The sequence below is a fragment of the Lycium barbarum genome, chromosome 12 (assembly GCF_019175385.1).
Source record: "Lycium barbarum isolate Lr01 chromosome 12, ASM1917538v2, whole genome shotgun sequence".
NCBI lineage: Eukaryota > Viridiplantae > Streptophyta > Magnoliopsida > Solanales > Solanaceae > Lycium > Lycium barbarum.
This window is the reverse complement of record NC_083348.1, coordinates 76,765,167-76,786,776: the sequence shown is the minus strand read 5'-3', so window position 1 is coordinate 76,786,776 and position 21,610 is coordinate 76,765,167. Positions and strand designations below refer to the sequence as shown.

The following is a 21,610-nucleotide window of genomic DNA, read 5'->3' as shown; positions in this document are numbered from 1 at the left end:
TTGACTATGTGAAATACGCCGGACTTTTTCCGGACTACCTTGTGTTTTTATGACTTACTTAAGACTTCCAAATGGCCTTCGACATAAATAACATATTGATTGAAATTGAAAACGAGGAATTGAGAACTTACAACACAACAAATAGACAGAAGTCATGAAGAACACTCATAAAAGCTAAATTATATTGACTACAAACTTTAGTGGGAAGAGAACAGTGGAGTTACAGAGTCGATCGCAACATCTTATTAACTGGGAGCCTACACAGGAACGCTGTGCATTTCTCGAAAGGAATATGTAAAACATAAAATGGTTGCCAATATCATTGACGAAGACCGAAAGATCAGTAGACATACTTCACCAACCATGATCAGTAATTTGGCGATGAGAGAATGGACTAAGAAAGAAAAATGATAATTATGACATATAAACAAGATCCTTTCAACGTGTAAGGCATACAACTCCCTTCAGCAGTTTGGACTCATCTAGAAGCAGTTCTGTGTTAATAATAAAAGTATGATCTACTGATCACCTGCACTAAAGGCCTTTATAAGTGAGAAGAAATTAAGAGCAGTCTTTACCTAAGTTGAGGAAAGAATCATCTGCAGCTAAGTCGACTATTAAGCCCCAGTAATGTACATCAGGCTCCAAAACCACATATATTAGTCACAGCTGACAGCAAGAGCTGAGACCCTCATCAGTGCGCCAGGTCAATGGCATAAGTGCTGGGTTTGCTCTCCCACGGCGGCACATAAAGAATTCATAGTAGTTCCACACTTCAGTTCTTGGTTTCTCCACTAGATGAACCCTCAGTTGCAGCAAGTGGCTTCTCGATACTAACAGAACTAGGATTGCCAGCGTTTTGGCTCCCACCTCTTTCTGGAGGCTGTGAGGTATCACCTGGTGATCCTTCAAATTCAATTTCCACATTACTGGTGGGTGGAATATGTACATTTTCTTCTTTTGACTGAATAGTACCCCTCGTTGCTTCTGATTCCACTTTGACATCGCCATTAGGTAAAGAAGGCCCGACCACAACAGCAACATCAGGTGAATCCGAGGCTTGATCGGACGTTCCAATTGCATCAGAGCTTTCTCGCCATTCGACCCATTCAGGAGGCTTAATGGCTTCACTGCCTGTAGCATGATGCAAGTCCTCAGACAAACTAGTGGGCGCAGGAAGATCAGAACTTGGTTTTGCCTCAGGTCGCTCAGATGTGGCAGTGTCTGCCAAATCCTCATCTTCATCAGCAACAGCTGCATCATCATTCGTGCTGAGCTTAATAACATTAGTGTCTTCAGTGTTAGGTGAGGGAGAAGCAACCAATTCAATGGACTGATCATTAATTGTTCTGTCATCCTCGAAAGCAAACCAGTTGGAATTTGTAAAAAGTGATCCGCTGCAAAGCAATTATAAGTAACTTTATTGATGCAAATGATACCGGGACAAGAAAAAAATGCATTCTGAACAATGTTTTTACCCACCTTTCCTGATCGTCCCCCAAACGAAGTGAAGATATCACAACTTCAGCAGATTCGTCATCAAAATAGACATCCTACAGGAAATCAGAAGAGTTTATTCAAATGAATACGAACCATAACAATTTAGATAGCTAAACTAAAGTGGATCAGGAGGAGAGAAGGACAGAAGGTAGGTCTTGTACTCTCTCTCGAGCATATGCACAAACAGCATAGCAGTACGGTAGCAGAGAGTTTGTATATCTCATTAACTGAACAATCAGAAGGATTAAAATAAAACCTTGACAGTTACCTCATCATCACGCTCAAGTGAACCACGAGCCTGCATGCAGATAAATTCCTCCTTGAGTACACGATTTGATGATAATATACTTAATGACCATGTGCTTAAACGAATCAGATATTTAAAGATTAAACATGAAGTTATAAAAAAGGTTTACAAAAGAACAAACAAATATCAAGCCATCCCGTTGTTTTGGGACTGTTAAAAAAGAGAGGAAAAAGAAGATAGAACTTGTATTGAATTGGTTGCAGACAATGTGTTATCTGCAAAGAGTTTAGGCTACTTGAGATAAGGTAAGCTTAAGCTTAAAATGAAAGAAGTCCACTTAATAAGGAAGATTACCTAAATGCCAATATTCCTAATGATGACAGAATTAGGAATACTATTCTTATGATATTAACAGGATAAAAGTCACTCTAGCTTCACTCATTTATGTCTTACCCTACTACATCTAGACTGATTACCATATAATGCTGCCCCGGATTCCAGGACGTTTTGTCTAACCCAGTTACATCTATTTGAACTGTGGAGCTTACCATTTTCAGCAGAGGCTTTATACAGTCAAAAATTCTATCATGGATGCGGAACAACCGTCGCTGTGATCGAGACTTGAAGATACAAACAACACTCAAATTCAATAAAATATATATGCCAAAAGGTATGGCACTTATATGAATCAAAGCACATTTACTGTGCACATTTGCTTCATCTCTAAAGATCCCACTTTTTTTTATAAGGACACATTTGCTTCATCTCTAAAGATTCCACTATCCAGGCAGCTCTAAGGAAGGACCACTATATATAAGAAAAAATCAATTCTCCAACTACCTATCAGTGTTCCAAAACTTTTGTCAACGATACCTTCTCCAGTTATAAACACAGGATCCTTGACCATTACATGGTAAAAGAATAGAGAGATAAGGAAATGCACAATTATGTTGTCTTTTTTTAAGGTATGAAAGAGCACCTCATCGAGTTCATCATTGTTATAGATTCCATATCGGAAAGCCTGGCTTAAATTATTTGCCAGAGCTGCAACATCATAGTCTCTATCTTGATAATCATCGTCATCACTGTCCCTCATTCGGTCATGCAGTGACGTGGGTCTCCTGAGAAAGGTTACATGAAACAAAATTTAATAGTAAAATGTTATACTATGGTGGTAAAGAAAGTAGAAAACTACAATCGGGATCAATCCAATAAAAAGATGAAAATATATCATTTGTATAGAAAGGATGTACTGAGTATTGACCATTAGTAAGAAAAAGACTCGCATAATCATCAATTTTGTTTTCTTCATAACGTATAAAATGTTTTGTCCAAATCAAAAGAAAAAAGGTATAACATTTATAAAATTCACACGGACGAACAAGTGAGGAACACTCAAATCCGGGCATGAATCTCTCTTCCATTGCAGCCAGATATTTTTTTATAAGGTAAATGTCATTAAAAGAACTCAGCCAGGAAAACTCAGAAATGCTTCTGTGTTACAACATAAATGCAGCATCAATGAGACATATTCAAGAACCAAAATTAGTCATATAACACGAAAGGTGTATGGCAAAAATGTGGCATTAACCAGAGAAACTAACCAGCACAAAGTGATTCCTATTCAAAATAACTTTGAGCAGGCAAATAAGGAACACTCACCCGCAAGCCCACTGGAAGACATTTTCCAAAGCATTCCGTTTTTGAAGGATGTTTGTTTGCCAATCAATCCATTCACTGTTCTCCTGCCAAAAGTAGTTGCATTTAGGACAAGGAATTTGCAAAAGATGATAATTTGATAAAAGAATTTGCAGAAGCTAATGATGAAAAGGAACTGCAAAGGGCTCCTACTTCATACATGTCTTAGGCAATCAATAACAACCACTCAAACTAATGTGGATAGGAACTTGACCATATTAAATCACTAAAGTGTGACTGCATTAAGAAAACCCAACCATATAAGAGCAAAACTTGACACAAGTAGGTAAATGCTCTAGATAATAGGAGGCATTTGAAATTAACCTCAAGGTACCCAGAGATGATGACCCTAAATATACTTAGTCTTAAGTTCGAATGTATTCTCTTCCTATCTATTTGAGACATGGCAAATGTAAATGTCTAGTAGGATTTGGAGGCCATGTTTGATTTTTTCAACTCTTTACATATTCTGTCATAACTAACAGATGCTTGTAATTTTCTTAATGTTCCAGCAGATCTTGTTGCTGATCATTCACATATACAGCATTACCTTATCAAAAAGAAAATAGTTGATTGAACACCTATTACACTACCAGGTATATGAGTAGAATAGAGCAACTTCTGGGCTGACCAACAGAAAGCAAATAAGAGACCAAACAAAGTTAGAGAAGTGACTTGTTAAAACTCCATTACTCCCTCTATCCCTATTCAATAGAGTCATGATTACTTTCCCTGATTGAACCGCTTAATGAAAATGCGACATATCAGTATTAGCAACCCAAATGAACCTTGAGTACCAAAAAGCAAAATTCAGCTACTTGAAGCACAAACATCCCTATGCCTTGTGTAGCTGAATAGCACAGTAAAACAGCATGGATTTAAATTGGAAGAATTACGTGAACAAATAGAAAGAAGTGATAACATATAAAACCAGAGATCTCAAAAACACCTGCAGACACGACTGTATGCCATTATTGTTGTTCCCTAGTTGAATAAGTTTGTTAGCTATTCGTGTCAGATGCCCAATATTTCCAATCCTGGGTGGAGATCTTCCCTCAACAGAGGCTGTTGGCTGCATCCACGGTAAAAAACTCAATGACTGAAGGCTTCAACACTATAGCCCAAGATTTAGGAAAAGAATTAAAAAAATAAGGAGGGAAAAGCAAGTAAAATTAAGAACGTTGAGTCAAAGCACCTATATTTTGAATATTACCTTGGATGGATCAGCAGCAAGCGTTGAATTTTTCTCTGCCTCCAGAATTTTCACGAGAAGATTACAGTCACTAAGAAGATGTTCAACAAATTGAATATTCTTACTCTCCAAGCACGAAACTATGATAGTCTCAACATGATGATGCAAAAAGTTGTTGTATGGATACCTATATCCAATACCAAGTAACACTAATCAGATACGTAGACAATACCAAGTAACAGAAATCAAAAGGTTATTGAAAATATAGTAACTTAATAATTCTACGGAGCACTTACTCAAAAAACAATTCTAGGATGCGTTTAACAGCACCAAGCCGGATCAACTCCTTTTCAGCAGCTTCACTGCTAACACTCACCAAGACTGAAACAAACTCTATAATCTGAAATTCCCAGTTGATTGAAATCAAAATCTGAGGAATCAAAGTCCTATATACCACCCAGCATAACTGTAAAACACAGTGCAGGTGGACGGTAGTTTGTTTTTTCTTGTTTGTTATTTAGATAGATAAAATCAAGACTATTGGAGTTCGGTCAATATCATATATGTAAGCAATACAACAACAACAACAACAACAACCCAGTGAAATCCCACAACGTGGGGTCTGGGGAGGGTAGAGTGTACGCAGACCTTACTCCTACCAAGGTAGGATGGCTGTTTCCGAGAGACCCTCGACTCAATAAAAACATAAAAAGAGGTCAGATACGGCTAAGAGATTCAAAGCGATATGGAAATGAAGTAACGCAAGCGACACAGATAACATAGAATAATCAAAGCACAGGAAATAACAGATAATAGCATAATAGCATAAATTAGAGCACAAGAAATTATACTACGATAATGCGACTATTAATAAGGCAGGGTAATGAGACTATCTACTAGCCTTCTACCCTAATATGGGTCCTCCAAACCCTCCTATCTAAGGTCATGTCCTCGGTAAGCTGTAACTGCGCCATGTCGTGTCCATATATGTAAGCAATAGCCTAAAAGAAATGCCGGGAGAGAGAATAAAAATATTTACATCATAATTCTTTGTTTATTTTCTGGGTCGGAGTAGCGGAAAGGGACCTAGGGAAGGATTTGCAAAGCAATATGGACGAATCGCTGAAAAAGGCAGGCTGATGTTAAAGTATAGTCCTCTTATTCATAAACTCAATTATATTTGTATACGTGTCTTCATCTTTTTCCAAAAGCCTTTATTAAGTTACTTACTGAAAAGATAAAGCTGACAGACTCAACAAAAGTATAATGCGCTGCAAACTTGATGCTACTTTAACATGCAAGTTAATTATTGATCTGCACATGGTTAAATCCATGAGAAATGAATGCTGGAGACAAAGCATGAAGGATAATATTTCAAATTTTATTGAGACCAAGTGGATTTATGCTTTTATTGAGCCGAGGGTCTTTCGAAAACAGCCGTCCTACCTTGGTAGGAGTCAGGTCTGCGTACACTCTACCCTCCCCAGACCCCACGATGTGGGATTTCACTGGGTTGTTGTTGTTGTTGTATTGAGACCAAGTGGACCTCCAAAGTATTGATAGCATTGCACGACATAGATAGATATAAGGGCATGTTTGATCAAAGAAAAAATAAGTGATAATACGCAATTAAGCCCCCAAACTGGCCCTCATTTGCCAACTAAACACACCACCCTAAGAGGTATTTACCCAAATGGAAAAAAGGGTGACTATACACGTGCTGCAGCATGCCGCGTGTCATTTACCCATTTTTCTTTTTCTTTCCTAATTTTTTCTTCACTTTCATCTCCCCTATTTCAATACAAAAAACACTCAAGTTTAACCACTCAAATCAACAGATCACACGCATATTGACTGAAAAAGCAAATGAAAATCCTAGCACAAGTTCTTACAAGTTATTTTTTGGACTACAAAGATCTCTTCAGAAAGCACCATACAGAAGGTCCCTTTAGATGGATCTAGGATGTGGTTTTTGGGTGAAGTCAGCAAGGCAAATACGTTGGGTTTTTTCTATGAACTGTGAACTGAGTGGATATGTTGAGGGGGTCTTTTCTAATGGCGTCTTTGAGTTGTTTGTTTGCTACAGCACTAAGGAGCTTTTAGTGCGATAAAAGAGATGGGTTGGAGATCAGTGAGATAAAAGAGTTGGAGTTCTGAAAAATGATAGATAGAGTGAAGTTAAAGCTGAGTAGTATAGGCTGGCGATCAAAAATTGAGTTTCCCGGCCAAGATTACTGATTTTCCAGCCAAGAGATGTCTTCCTAATGCTTCTCACACGTTTTAAGAGAGTATAATCACTCCATGCTATGTCAGCAAAAGAGGGAATAATAATTCTACTTCAAATCACCAAAGTTCAAGTGTGTACTTGGAAAAAATGAGGTCAGTTGAGGGGCTAATTATGTCTTATCCCAAAAAAAATGACTGAAACTCCCAATTACTAAAAGAAAAAGTAAAGATTTAAACGCCATTTCCATTTCCCGCAGAAAATACTATCAGCACAATGCATTCGAGAATTGTGTTGCGCTTAAAGCCTCAAAGACCTTGGCGTTTTTCTGCACTTTTCATCTTTGACAATGCTGATCTCTAAGCTAGACCAAAGCAAAATTAGATTATATCCATTTCCAGTCTCAAATTTTAAAGACAGACACTTGGGGTCAGTTGCTTGGCACTTTGAAATAATTAATGACACCATAAAACTCCGCATAAGATAAGACAGTATTGGTTAGCCGCATCAGTAAGAAATAACCACATAACTACAGCATCTGGTTGGAAGTACTAAATAATACATACAGTACGTTATGGGGGAATCTATGGATAGAATGTGAAATAAGAAGATGTGTATTAGCAATGCAGGGAATATATTATTTAAAGACAAAAGTACTCTTTTAAAGCAATTCATGTACAGCAATCTCATTATTAATCTCCACATAAACAGCCCTTGCATTAAAATCTAAGCATACATAGTATGTGAACCAAGCAACATGCTATTTTCCTAAAAGAAAATGTTCAATAACTACCTTCAGACGATGTTTCCCAAGAGGTGGACATAAGCTTCCATATGTTGTGGGCAAGACATAATCCTCTGATGAAATATCCAGAAGCTTCAGTAAATCACCTGCATAAACAAACAATTATAAAAAGTTATTCCACTTGAATGGCAAGAAACAATTTTAAATCATAGCATATATATCTAATTTACATGTAAAACATACCGAACCTAGACAACTCGTACAGCACAATGTATTATCTCAAACTCAGTATTTCCAAAAAAAAAAAAAAAAAGACATCCAGCAGAAAACAAAAACAAAATACAAGAGGCAGAAGAGGAACAACCATAACATCAAATGGGTCTCCAATTAATTAGGACGTGAAAGGTTAAAATTGAGGTATGATACAATCAAACCAGTGTACCCAACTACCTTTTCCAACAGTAAGCATCAGCCTACTCACAATAGCGTGTGGTGTAGCCAATTATGTCAAACCAAAGAGCAAAAACGCACATAAGTAAAAAATATCTCAAAGATCACATACACAACTCATAAAGAGAACCTAGAATCTAAACCTCGCGAATAAAAGAAAAAGTCAACTGGTTTTATATTGATCAAGTACTATGAAGTCACACATACCATGTCTATATTAAACTTCATTTGTGCTTTCAATTTATTTCTCCAAAATCCAACTTTGCTGAAGTACAATTTCATTCCATGGTAAGCACACACCGCACATCTATCCTTCAATCTCACTAAAATAAACCAACATATATGTTCTACAAGTCAAGTCAAAATACCAAGTGAAATTTGATACCAATCAACTCCCTTCAATTTGACAAAACTGTTGCAGGCACTGTTATCCACGTGGGAAACCCGTCCCCCACACCATAAGACTCCTAGAAGACTTCCCCCATTTCCCTACCACATTCAGACTAACACTTGCTACCAAATAGAGACTCTAGGGAACCTTAAGAGCAAAGAACAACAACAACAACAACAACCCAGTGAAATCCCACATCGTAGGGTCTGGGGAGGGTAGAGTGTACGCAGACCTGACTCCTACCAAGGTAGGACGGCTGTTTCCGAAAGACCCCCGGCTCAATAAAAGCATAAAAAGAAGTCAGATAAGGTTAGATAAGGTTAAGAGATTCGGATACGAGATTTAAAGCGATATGGAAGGCAAAGAAGGCACCACATAATTTTTGTTTCAAGGTGTACTCATCTCCAAAGAAGAAGAGAGAACGAATTCCGCAGGGCTAAATCTACAAGTGGTATGACTAGGAAAATCTTGTATCCCATATATAAAAGGTTAAATGTATTAAGCAATATAGCAGAGCCTAAAATCACTATCTGCAAGATAAAAAATGTTTAAAATCCTTTCTATTTAAAGGGGAAGGTGGGAGTTTGAGAGGATGCACAAAAACATTGTCTACCAATAGATATTCTCGAAAGAAAACCAACAAATCCATACCTAAGCTTCCCAACATCCCTTCAACAGTCTCAGGATTCGCACTTACTCCAGAGCACAGCATTGACTGGCGACCGTACATGTAATATGTTCCCGATGATAGCCTCTTAGGGTCTAACAATGACATACATACAGATAACGAGTTAACCAAAACGGATTTAGGTCTTGAGCCCTCCAGAGCATGACGAAATAACCTCCCAATGAAACTGCGAAACATCGTATAATCAAATATCTGTTTGTTAGATCCTAGAAAATACAGTACTATCACTGGCCTGAGGCTTCAATCTGAATCCAAAGTTAATGAAGGTCCACAATACTAAAAGCACCTTGGGCTGGATATTTTGGCAGCTATCCCTGGGGGAGCATATCGAGTAATGGCGCACACAGTTTCTGCTGCATTAGCATGCACTTCAGGGCAATCCTGCAATTACAGAGCATCTCATTACCATAGTAACCTACACCAATACAAGCGTGCAGGGTACCAAGTCACTAACTAAATAGATTAATACCAGACCATCATTTTTTGATCCGCCCCATCTAACATTCTCTAATAAGCACATAATGTTAAACATATAAAATCGATGAATTAACCTTGCCATCAGTCCCCAACACCTAGGTCTCATCGCAAATATCGTCGGGGATGCTGTATTTTTTTGTTTGTTTTTGGTAGAATGGTAACATAAAGCAGAAGTGCAGTATTATCTTAATTCCACAAGCCAGGTCTGATATCAGACACAAAGATCATGTAATGACATGGAAAATTAGAGTGTCATTAAATTAATTCAGGAAATTGACATACTGATGAGCTAAACTTGTCAACGATCATCTCCAGCACATCTGTATCTTCCAACCACCGCATGGAGTCCGAGAAGTTGCTATACAAATGTTCATCAGTGCCAATTAGGCGAATTAACACCTAAAATCAAAAGCATTAGGACTTCCCGATTTACTTAAAGTCGATCAACCAAAACATGCCTTAAACCATTTCAAAAACTATAAACCTCCATGATGGATGTAATTCCAATGAGATCAACCAACTTTTTGATAATATCCTGATGAGCCTACAAGAGAATAAACCATTATCATTGACTGTCCTTGACTTTTTTATTGAAAGAATTAAGAGGTGGCAGAAATCAACTTCTCACCATTGTACAAAGGACAATAAATTTTTTTAAAAACAAAATCTAGCCAGACTATTGATACGTTAAATACAGAAACAATTTTATTGGTAGACCATACCAGTTAGTCATATTATCTTATCTTTTTCTTTCAACAAATTAATCATCTTTCTTTACTTAAAAACTGGCATTTTAAACCTAAGAAGATACAGACAAGTGACAGCAGGCGATCACCCTCTACCATCTTAAAGAAAATAAAAGAATTGGATTGGAAACTAAACGGGAGCAAGGTTACATTGGTACATCCATAGCCCATCTTTGCCTCAACTGATATAACATCCAATCATTTCCTCCGTGCGTGTGTGTATTTTGTACTGCAAATCAATTATGATAGCTAAGAAGAAGCAGAGGACTTACTTGTACATAGTTCATAAACGGTGCTGTCTTCCGCAGCAACAGGCATATGACAACCTAAAATAAGAAACTTGGGCATCAAAGTCCAGTACAGAGACTGACAAACTGAATATAAGCTCACAAGAAGGAAGAAGCCTTAACAATTGAAAGTATTCCCAAAAAAAATATTAAATGCAGCATTGTTTTCATCCAAAATCCAGTGGGTAAAGTCCTTCACTCAGTCTTACAGTTGACTATCCAAACATGCAACTATCACCTTGCTTTTTGGCGGCAATGGGAGAAAAACCATAGCAACTACATAGGATAAATTGAATAATAGAAAGTTTTTCTAAGAAACAACAACGTACCCAGTGAAATCCCACAATGGGGGGTCTGGGGAGGGTAAAGTGTACGCAGACCTTACCCCTACAATGTCGGGAGGCTGTTTCCGAAAGACCCTCAAAGTTTTTCTAAGAAAAAGTTGTTTTTGGAAGTTAAAAGCACGGCATGCCAACAGAAAAGTTTTTTTTTTTTTTTTTTGATGAAGTAAGTGGTATTAATCAAAGGCATCAAGAAGATGCAATAATTACAAGATATAGCATTTGAGCTTACAAAAAGAAGACTGTCTGGCTGTACAACAAATATCTAAGCCAGAACTAATGAGCTAGTAAAATCCAAAAGTTGATCTGCATTACCTACAGGGACCAATTTGGTCCAACTAAACAAATTGGCAATAAATCTTGCTTTCAAAAGACCTAAAGGTGTTGACACCCCCTGAAAACATCTCCTATTCCTTTCTAACCAGATACACCAAAATATACTAGCTGGTACCATGTTCCAAATTTTCTTGATGGTTTTGTCAACTTCCCATAGATTCCAGCTCTCATAAGCTTCCTTTATTGAGAGAGGAATGGTCCAATTAAGACCAAAGAGGCAAAAAAACAGATTCCAGATTTCTGAGGCAACTTCACAGTGGAGGAAAAAAGATGCCTGGTTGTTTCCACCTCCTTTCTGCACATATGGCATCTGCTTGGAAGCTGAGTGTTCCTTTTCATCAGGTTGTCTTGAGTAAGACAAGCCTCATATAGAGCTGTCCAAGTGAAACATATGACTTTAAGAGGTAGCTTTGTTCTCCAAATGAGTTTCCAGGGCCAATTGTCTATGAATGGATTTCTAGAGCACATTTGATGATATCCTTCCTTGACTGTGTAGATTCCCCCACTGTGTTGTCCCCATTTGAGTGGGATTGATGAAACATTGTTGAAGTCTCAAAAAAAGATCTAGCAACTCATTCGCTTCCCAATCATACATGTTTCTTCTGAAAGACAGGTCCCAAATGTTCCCTTCTCTGTTAGCAGCAATTACAGAGTTGGGATCTTGAGCTATTCTGAACAAATTTGGAAAGTCATCCTGAAGGATGGTACTTCCAACCCATTTGTCCTTCCAAAATCTTAAGAGTGAGCCATTGCCCACTTCAAAATGAGTCTGTTGAACAAAGGTGTCCCACAATCTTCTAATACCCTTCCAGAGACCCACTCCATAAGGAAGAGTAGAGGCCTTTGTGCACCAAGGATCCAATATTCCATGTTTAGCTATCACAACATCTTTCCATAACCCTGCATCCTCCAAGTTGAATCTCCAAAGCCACTTCATCATCATGCTTTTGTTATGAGCTGCAAGGTCCTTAATACCAAGACCTCCTTGAAATTTTGGTTGAGTCACCTTTTCCCACTTGACGAGATGGTATTTGTGGTCCTCACTGTTGCCTTCCCAGAGAAAATCTCTCCTTAACTTGTCAATTTGCTCCAGAACGTCAGTTGGGATTTGAAACAGTGCCATATAATAAGTAGGTAAGCTGTCGAGAACACTGTTGATTAATGTCAGCCTGCCACCAAATGAAAGATATTGCATTTTCCATGTTGCCAATTTCTTTTCGAACTTTTCAATGATTCCTGTCCAGATTTCGGTAGATTTGTATTTAGCACCCAAAGGAAGACCCAAGTAAGTGGAAGGAAATGATCCAATCTTGCAACCCATGATATCTGCTAGCTCTTCCAAATTTGGTACCTCATTGACAGGATAAATAGTGCTCTTAAGCATGTTCATATGCAGACCTGAAATAGCTTCAAAAATAAATAAGGTTCGGTTAAGCTTTGTCACTTGTGATCTCTCAGCACCACAAAAGATCAAAGTATCATCTGCATATAACAGGTGCGAGACATCAGTTTGAGGTCCAGGGTTCCTTCCTATCTTAAATGGCACAATCCATTGCAAACGGCTAGCTGTCTGCAACATTTTGCTAAGTCCTTCCATTGCCAAAATGAACAAAAAGGGTGAGATCGGATCACCTTGCCTGATGCCTCTCTGAGGGGAAAAGAAACCTACAGGTCCCCTGTTAACCAAAATGGAATATTTGACAGTAGAGATGCTATACTTTATCCACCTTATCCACCTGTTTCCAAAGCCCATATGACTCAGAATGTTAAGCACATATGACCAGCTCACTTTGTCGAAAGCCTTCTCTATGTCTAGCTTGAATAGCAACCCTGGTTCTCCGCTCTTTAGTCTCCAATCTAGAGCCTCATTGGCAATGAGTGATGCATCTGTGATTTGCCTTCCCCTAACAAAAGCATTCTGACTCCCCGTCACCAATTTCCCGATCACTGTTTTGAGTCTTTCAACAAGTAACTTTGAAGCAATTTTGTAGACACTACTAATTAGACTGATTGGTCTGTAGTCCTTGAGTTCGATTGCCCCTTTCTTCTTAGGAATCAAGGAAATGAAGGAAGCATTGATGCATTTGACCATGTGACAGTGGTGATGGAAGTGCTTCAAGGCATTGATAATCTCATTTTTGATGACCTCCCAAGCATGTTGAAAAAAGGCCATAGTAAAGCCATTCGGCCCTGGTGCCTTATCTGGAGCACAATTTTTAATGACTGAATGAATCTCATCTTCTTCAAACTCCCTTTCCAGCCAGACCTTTTCTTCTTGAGAGATTCTAGCTAGATTATCAAATCTAACCGATGGTCTCCAAGGTTCATTCTCTGTATACAACTGTTGATAGAAGCTCAAAATCTCCTCTTTGATTTCTTCTTTGTCTTCAGTAGTGGACCCCCTTACTTGCATCTTATCAATGCAGTTATACCTTCTATGTGCATTAACCATGTTTTGGAAAAACTTTGTGTTTCTATCCCCGTCCCTGAGCCATAGACATCTTGACTTTTGTCTCCAAGATATCTCTTCAATCCTTGCTACTTCTTCTATCTGAGCCTGCAAATTAAGCGATTGAATCTTTTCATCTTCCGTAAGGATTCTGCCTTCAGTAGATTGCTCCAGTCTTGAAAGTTCATTTAGAGCCTTGCTTCTTTGGTCTTCCAACTTCCCAAATACCTCTCTGTTCCAATTGGAGATATCCTTTTTCAAAAGTTTAAGCTTCTGTGTTAGAATGAAATCAGGACTACCCACAACCTCATAATTATTCCACCAAGCTTTTACACAATCAAGAAACCCCTCTGTCTGCAGCCACATATTTTCAAACTTAAAGTAAGATGCGCTAGAGTCCCAGTCCCCACACTCCAACATCAAAGGCTTATGATCAGATTCCACTCTAGGGAGAGCTATCTGTTTTATAGCCTTAAAACAGTCATTCCAATCAGGAGAAATCAAGAATCTGTCTAATCGTGATGCCTGCAATTGTTCAGTTCCTCTAGACCAAGTGTATTGAGCTCCCAGGAGAGGCAAATCCATGAGACCCAAATCTAGTATAGTATCTGAGAAAGTTTTCATGGCACTTGTCCTTCTGTGACAATTAAATTTCTCATAATCAAATCTACACACATTAAAATCTCCTCCCAACACCCAATAACCATCCCAGGTGCCCCTTATAGAAGCTAGTTCATACCAAAGATCCTCCCTTTCATTGTTGCTATGTGGACCATACACCCCAGTGAAGCACCACCTGAATTGCTCTTGCAGACTCTCCAGAATTACAGAAACTGAATATGTTCCAGGCTCAATGATGATGCTTTTCCACAGCCTTTTGTCCCATATTATTATAATTCCCCCCCTGGTTCCACTAGCTTGTAAAACTGCCCAGCTAGCCCATCTATTACCCCAAAGAGAGCCTACAAGTTGATGTGACCAGTCCTCAATTTTAGTCTCTTGCAAACAAACTATATCAGCCTTCCAGTTCATCAATAGAGACTTAATGGTACTCCTTTTCTGACTTTCGTTCAAACCCCTGACATTCCAGCTTAAGATTTTTAATTTCATCTTGACTGAGCTTTGTGAGACCTACCCCTCAACCTTGATGGCTCGGCATCCTGAATTAAACTTGACGATAATCTTTTTAACTCAGTTGCCCCTTTCTTCTTTTTAGGCTTTGGCCCGCCCTCTGAAGATACCATCTGTTGTTGCTGCTGCCTCCTTTGTTCCATCCTTATGATCATGTCAAACAATTCATGTTCGAATCCGGCGACATTTACCCCAAAAGCTTTGCAAGCCTTGACCATGATCAATTTAGTCCAATTAGAAGTAGGAATAACTGATGGGGTTTGGACCACCTGATGGTTATGTACATTGTCTTCATACCAAGGAAGTGATGGGAACCCATTACATGCGATAGAAGACTGGTCAGAATCAGAGGCAATTGCAGGATTCATCTGTTGAGGAATTCCAAGTGGATGTTGAAATTCTCCGATCCCAGATGCAGTTGCAGGATTCATCAGCTGCGAAGGGATTCCAAGTGAACCAATTTGTTGAAATTCTCCAATTCCAGTGGGTACCAATTGTTGATACTCTTCTCCATCTTCTCCTTCATCATCAGCTTCACAAATGCTTGGACAAGCATCGTCCTCTTTCTCTGAAACCATGCGTTTAATTTCGAGAGCCTGCAGCTCAGTAGAAAGAGGGTCAAGAAAATCACGAGGGGGGGATATTCGAGTGTTAAAAATACATGGGTCTTGGGCCCTTGGCTTCCAGATACTTCCACCCTTATTTCTCCTCTGATATGGGCCTTTGTAGAGAGAGGCCTTGTTTGTTGATTTTAATTTCGTGGGCCCAACTATAGAGGAAGATCCAACCTCAAATGTTTTAGCATTAGGTTTAAGTGTTGGGCCCAATCTGATATTACGTGGCAAATTTGAATTAAAGTCAGAGACCACGTGCTGCACCAGTGGTCTGCCTGCAGTTCTGTCCTTTTCTTTTTCTTTTCTTGAAATATTTGAATTAAAGCCAGAGACCACGTGCTGCACCAGTGGTCTGCCTGCAGTTCTGTCCTTTTCTTTTTCTTTTCTTGAAATATTTGAATTAAAGTCAGAGACCACGTGCTGCACCAGTGGTCTGCCTGTTCTGTCCTTTTCTTTTTCTTTTCTTGAAACCTCTGCATCGTCTTCTCCTACCAATTTTTTTCCTTTGCCACCATGCTCATCTCCGGCGACCCAAATTTTTGTGTGGGCATCTGGAATCACCCAAATTTCGTAACTCAAATCAGCCACTTTGAGTTCCAATTTGCAAGGGAGATCTCTAGAGGTCTCCTTGATGCATATTCTTGCCCATTGCAGATTAGATCTTTTCTTTGTGTCCTCATCGATGTCCACAAAGCCTCCACATAAATCTCCGATCCTTTGGAATGAGTTGTTAGACCAGGCATGAAGTGGAATACCAAAAGCTTTGATCCAAAGCTCAGCAGGCGAACTCAGATCAAAGTCTGGCGACCACCATTCCAGGGTAAGTCTCCGGCCATTCCAGAACCAGTCACCGGCCTTAACTCTAACTGCTTCTTGTCGAGAAGGCATTTCGAAGAGAAAAAGATTGTGTGAAATTGAAGAAACCTTCAACCCTGCTGTCATCTTCCACCTATTATAGAACCACTTTTGAATCGTATCATGATCTGGGGAGGTGTTGAAGGTGTCGTTGAATCTTCCGACCAGGCATTTGGCAAGGTGGCTGGAACTGTTAGGGGATGCTACTGGTATGGACTGATTAGCATTGTTTGACTCTAGAGATGGCCAATTCTCTATCTTGGAAACATCACAGTAAGACCTTGCTTGGGAATGCGGGCTCCACCTCTCCAACTGAATAGGGGGTTTCCATAGAAATCTCAAAATTTTGTTGGCGATTTCTTCCCATCCACCGTTATTGATAATCTCGGGGATGATAACTGAGGACTTCCTATTTCCCAACCAAGCTTCTATGCGAACAAATCTACCATAACTATTAAAATTCTGATGAACCCTGTAAGTATATGCTTCGATCTTTCTTCCCCACCTCCGGCAAAGCTTACCTTGGCCCTTTGAAGCCTCTTTTATAGCACCACAAACCCATCTTAAGTTGTTCTCATCAATCCGAATCTTCCCTATGAACCTCATGCTGCGTTCGTAGAGCATGAACCATCTGATCCGATCTTCGCTAATGTCTAACAGTTCGAAAGACTTTTCCCCAGCAACAAAAAAGGTTCTCCCCTCCATCAATTTCTCATTTGTTTGGAGAAATCATGATTGAAAAAACAGAATTTGGACCCGTTTTTTACATTATTCAATAATTTGGGTTATGTCTCAAACACCAGAGGTTTCTACATTTTCTACTAACAGAAAAGTTGTCAACCTTGCAAGTTTGTTTTTTGATAAGTAACGGAATTCACCTTGCAGACTTATTAACCACTTGCCTTCCAGTTAAATATATTTAGAGAAGTAAACAAAAGGAATATATATTTTTGATCAAGAAAGGTTTGAATACAAAAGGAATATATATATATATATATATATATAGCTGAGTGAAGCATAATTCAGACTAATGTAGCTGGTGGATAATGACAATACCTTGCTGAAGTAACCAGCCAACAGAGTACTATGTGCATGCTCAGGTTCCAAAAATGAGAATAGCAGGTTCATTAGCTGACATTCAAAAAGAGAGAGCCAATCTAAATTAACAATATTCAAGGAACGAAGCATCGAACAAAGGCTGAATAAAGAACATGAAGAAATTAGAGTTCATACCTCCTCATCCTCAACCAAAGCTTTGAGAATTATGTCCACTTCGCACGTAAAAATTTCACAAGCAATAAAAGGAAACCTATGGCACAAGTTGAACAACCAGTCTTTTAATACATCACTTGGGTCAAAGAAAAAGAGAACTCATATTAGCGCTTGGATCAAAGAACAAAAAGAACTCATATTCTCATCCAAAGAATCATCCAAAGCTAGAGGTGGCAATTTGAGCCCATATTTAGAAAATTAGCCCATTTTACCCACATGTTAGTGAGTTGGGTCACTCATATTTCAGGTGGGTAAATATGGGCTTCAAGTCTCTCTTTAACCCATAAAATATGGGCAAATAAGGGTATCCATATAAGAACACACTAGACCCAATAACAACTCATTTTGAAAATGAGAAATTTCTTTCTTACCTCCCACCCCAACCCTCACCCCACCACCCACCCCGCCATGCCCCCCCCCCCCACCCCCACACACTTTTTTTTATTTCATATACTTTATTTTTCTTTTATAAAAAGCTTATAAAAAAGGAGAAATTTTTTTCTTACTTCCCACTCCGATCCCTACCCCCACCCCCACCATCCCCCCCCCCCAAAAAAAATTTCAATTTCATATATTTTACCTTTATAAAATTTTATAAAAAATGGAAAAAAAATTCTTAGCCCCACCCGCCCCCTCCACTACCCCCCCCCACCCCCAAAAAAATCAATTTCAAATATTTTACTTTTATAAAAGTTTTATAAAAAATGGAAAAAAAATTCTTACCCCCACCCCACCCCCTCCACGACCCCCCCCCCCCCAAATTTTCATATATATTACTTCTATAAAAAATTTATAAATAATGGAAAAGAATTTCTGGTCCCCCACCCCACCCCCACCCCCCCAAAAAATCAATTTCATATATTTTACTTTTATAACAAAATTATAAAAAATGAAAAAAAAAAAAATCTTACCCCCACCCCTCACCCCTGAAATTTATATGAAAAAATTAATTTAACTTGACAAAAGAAAAAAATTATAACATACACTTGAAATAATATTACACTTGTATAATATGGGTTAACCCATAACCAACTCAACCATTTATCACCCAACCCATATTTACCCACATAAAATATGGGCGGTTTGAAACCCAACCCATTTTTGTTCAAACCATTTTCAATCAAACCAAATCCAACCAAACCCACCCATTTGTCACCCCTATCCAGAGCCTATAAATATGAAATGTAAATAACATCCAAGCCACAGTCAGACACTCACTTAAATGTTCGTCTCTTCTCAGCATCTTCTGGAGCCTCTTCCACTATGTACCTGACAAGTTGTTCAACTTGAGCTCTTTCTCGCAGACTGTCAGAAACAAAAGCATAAGAAGATCAGTTTCTTCCATGGAATGAATTTTTTTTTTGGCAATTAAAACCTACAACAAGAAAAATGTTGTGCAGAGATGGCCCCAGCCCATCAACAACCCTCCCCCCCCCCCCCCAATAAAAAGGAATCTAGGCGGTATACCTAACTACCCCTGAACCAGGCACGGTTTATTCAGTGCACACCTTAACTTTCATAGTCTTGATTAATAAAACAGAATAACAAAAGTTAACCACCTGCTCTTAACTAACCAGACTAGCCAGTTTTAAACCGTAAATAATAGTTCAAAAATGCACGGCATGCATCACTAGATTCCCTCGTCTAAACCTCACTATTTGGAATACAGCAGCAAATCTAGACTTATAAGATCTTTACTTTAAATGGATTGCCATAAAACATCAATGACCGGGAGACACTTTGTAGTTTATACATCACATTCAAAATAAATAGACCTTAATGTCATCACAACTTATACCTAGTATACCAACAACCTCGGAAGAAACACGAGAGAGTAAGGTGCTTACAAATTAATAAGGCGTCCATTAAGAGCTTTACATTCTTGAATTATTTCATCCTCGTCCAAGAGCTCATCCAGTGCAAAATTTTCCTTATCCAAAATCGTCTCCACCTGAAAATAGTAAGTGTATTAAATAAATCTATACACATAATTTCTTGAGAAACAACATTAGTTGAATACCGATACAATGCTATGGAGTAAGCAATATTGTAAGTCAAGAGAAGTAATGAATTCAAATATCAAACTGCAACTGCATTCATTAAAATTTGAGTAGAAGAATATTGCCGAATATTCCAAAGAAAAAATTGCAAAATATTTTCAGATTCCATAAGTATATTATAAAGATTATTCGATTTAATTATTGAGGCCGGAACTAAAGATTTGCCCGATATATAGTTGTCATACATTGGCTGCTGACCTACTGTTTAGATAACATTAGCAAGATCCAACTAAGGTAAAGAACCTTGTGTTTTCCAAAGGAAAAACTCCTATACATGTAGCCCCTATGTTGTTACCAAAGCCTATTAAATGTTCGCTCTTTTTCCTCTCTTTCTTATCCTTGATATCAGAAACTCTCAATCCTTGTAAACTTAAAACAGTTTCTGGCTATAGAAAGATGAGCTTACATTATCTGCACAATCAAAGTTTTTTCTTCTTTTACAATCCCACTATTCCAGATGCATAATCAAGTTAACCGGAATGCAACAAGTAAACAACGGAATCCCAAAACATGAACTTCCACTAGAAACTCAGTCCAAAAAGTACTCTGCTATAAACATCCCAGTACAACTGCACGTCAATTTTCCTCAACACAATAGGAATTCCAAATTGAGATTGCTACAACAACAACAACATGCATAACACGAAATTCAAAATGGACCCAAAAAAAGTTGCTGGTCAAGTAATGAAAGTTGTTAACAAATCGATTATCAAAAAAATCCTAAAAATTAGATCCGATCATAAAGCCTACCAGTCCATCAAAAATTCTCCTCCGCCACTGTTCCATTGCTCTACGATTTAACTCAGCAAAAGAATAAACCATCATCCAAGTCAATCTAACACTAATGCTCCTTTTTTTTTAATAAGAAATCTGATACTCAGTCTCTTCCAGTTGCATAATTAAGATAATCGGAATGCAACAAGTAAACAATGGACCTCAAAACATAAACTTCCACTATAAATTCAGTCCAAAAAAGTACTCTACTATAAACATCTCAGTACAATTACATGTCAATTTTCCTCAACACAATTCTAAATTTCAAATTGAAATTGCTACAACACAAACATACATAACACAAAATTCAATTCATACCCTTAAAAAATAAAAACACCCCACACAATTCCAATCACTAAACACTTCAGACAGTAAAAAAAAACAAAAACATTCAAATCGTACCCAAACATTTCATTGCAGTAAAAATAACACCCATATTATTACAATATAAGCCATAGAATTAAAGGGCTTACTGGAGAAGCAGTGGAGAGACCAGCCATACGCCAAAACATGGCCATTTTATGCAATCAAATAACCCGACCCGGAAGAGAATTGTCGGATCTAGAAAAAAAAAAAAAACCCGAACACAATGATCCTGATGAAGCCCTAGAATAATTGGAAGCAGAGAGTGTTTGTGTTTGGTTGAAACCAAGATTTCGATAGGATTGGATTCGGTTTAATAGTTATAATTATTATGGTGACATAAAACAAAGGCAAATAAAAAGAATTTAAACTAGTTCCAGCAATTGTGAGATGGTGGCAAGAGGCATTTTTCAGAAGAAAAACAAGCCACAGAATTAATTACAATTACGAATTTCTTATAAAATAAAATGATACCTCTTTTACTTGAGGATGTTAAAAAAAAAAAAATACTAATCCTCCATCTCAATTTAAGTATTTTAACTAGTAAATATGCCCGCGGTCTTATCGGAGTTCACTAAATTTATGTAATAACCATTGAACTAATAATTGATTCATATACTTTTTCTTGTTTTTATGAGAAGGAAAACATTTATAAATAACATGTATTTGACTAAACACAAAATTTAAAAAATAAAATAATATTTTTGAATCTTGTAGTCATATATTTAAAGATGGGTGTAATGTATTAAAAATATCATTTGCGTCTTGTG

At 38.0% G+C, this 21,610-nt stretch overlaps 1 protein-coding gene across 2 annotated transcripts; it reads right to left on the bottom strand.

The window, feature by feature from the left end:
- Positions 1-390: 390 nt before the first annotated feature.
- Positions 391-21,405, bottom strand: LOC132621798 (uncharacterized). 2 transcript variants are annotated; one of them, XM_060336223.1, is made up of 19 exons: positions 20,951-21,405; positions 19,491-19,594; positions 18,862-18,948; positions 17,605-17,680; positions 17,428-17,502; positions 10,631-10,684; positions 10,097-10,156; positions 9,895-10,011; positions 9,422-9,516; positions 9,099-9,301; positions 7,655-7,752; positions 4,934-5,037; positions 4,659-4,824; positions 4,395-4,517; positions 3,410-3,492; positions 2,727-2,868; positions 1,757-1,798; positions 1,483-1,553; positions 391-1,397 (listed from the first exon to the last, which is right to left on the bottom strand). In XM_060336223.1, exons 1-19 carry the CDS (start codon positions 20,993-20,995, stop codon positions 776-778), a joined length of 2,367 nt encoding a protein of 788 aa, XP_060192206.1. In that variant the 5' UTR covers positions 20,996-21,405; the 3' UTR covers positions 391-775. The 2 variants fall into 2 exon arrangements, with proteins under 2 accessions (XP_060192206.1, XP_060192207.1); XM_060336224.1 differs by having other exon boundaries at positions 1,769-1,798; positions 20,951-21,402.
- Positions 21,406-21,610: the final 205 nt, after the last annotated feature.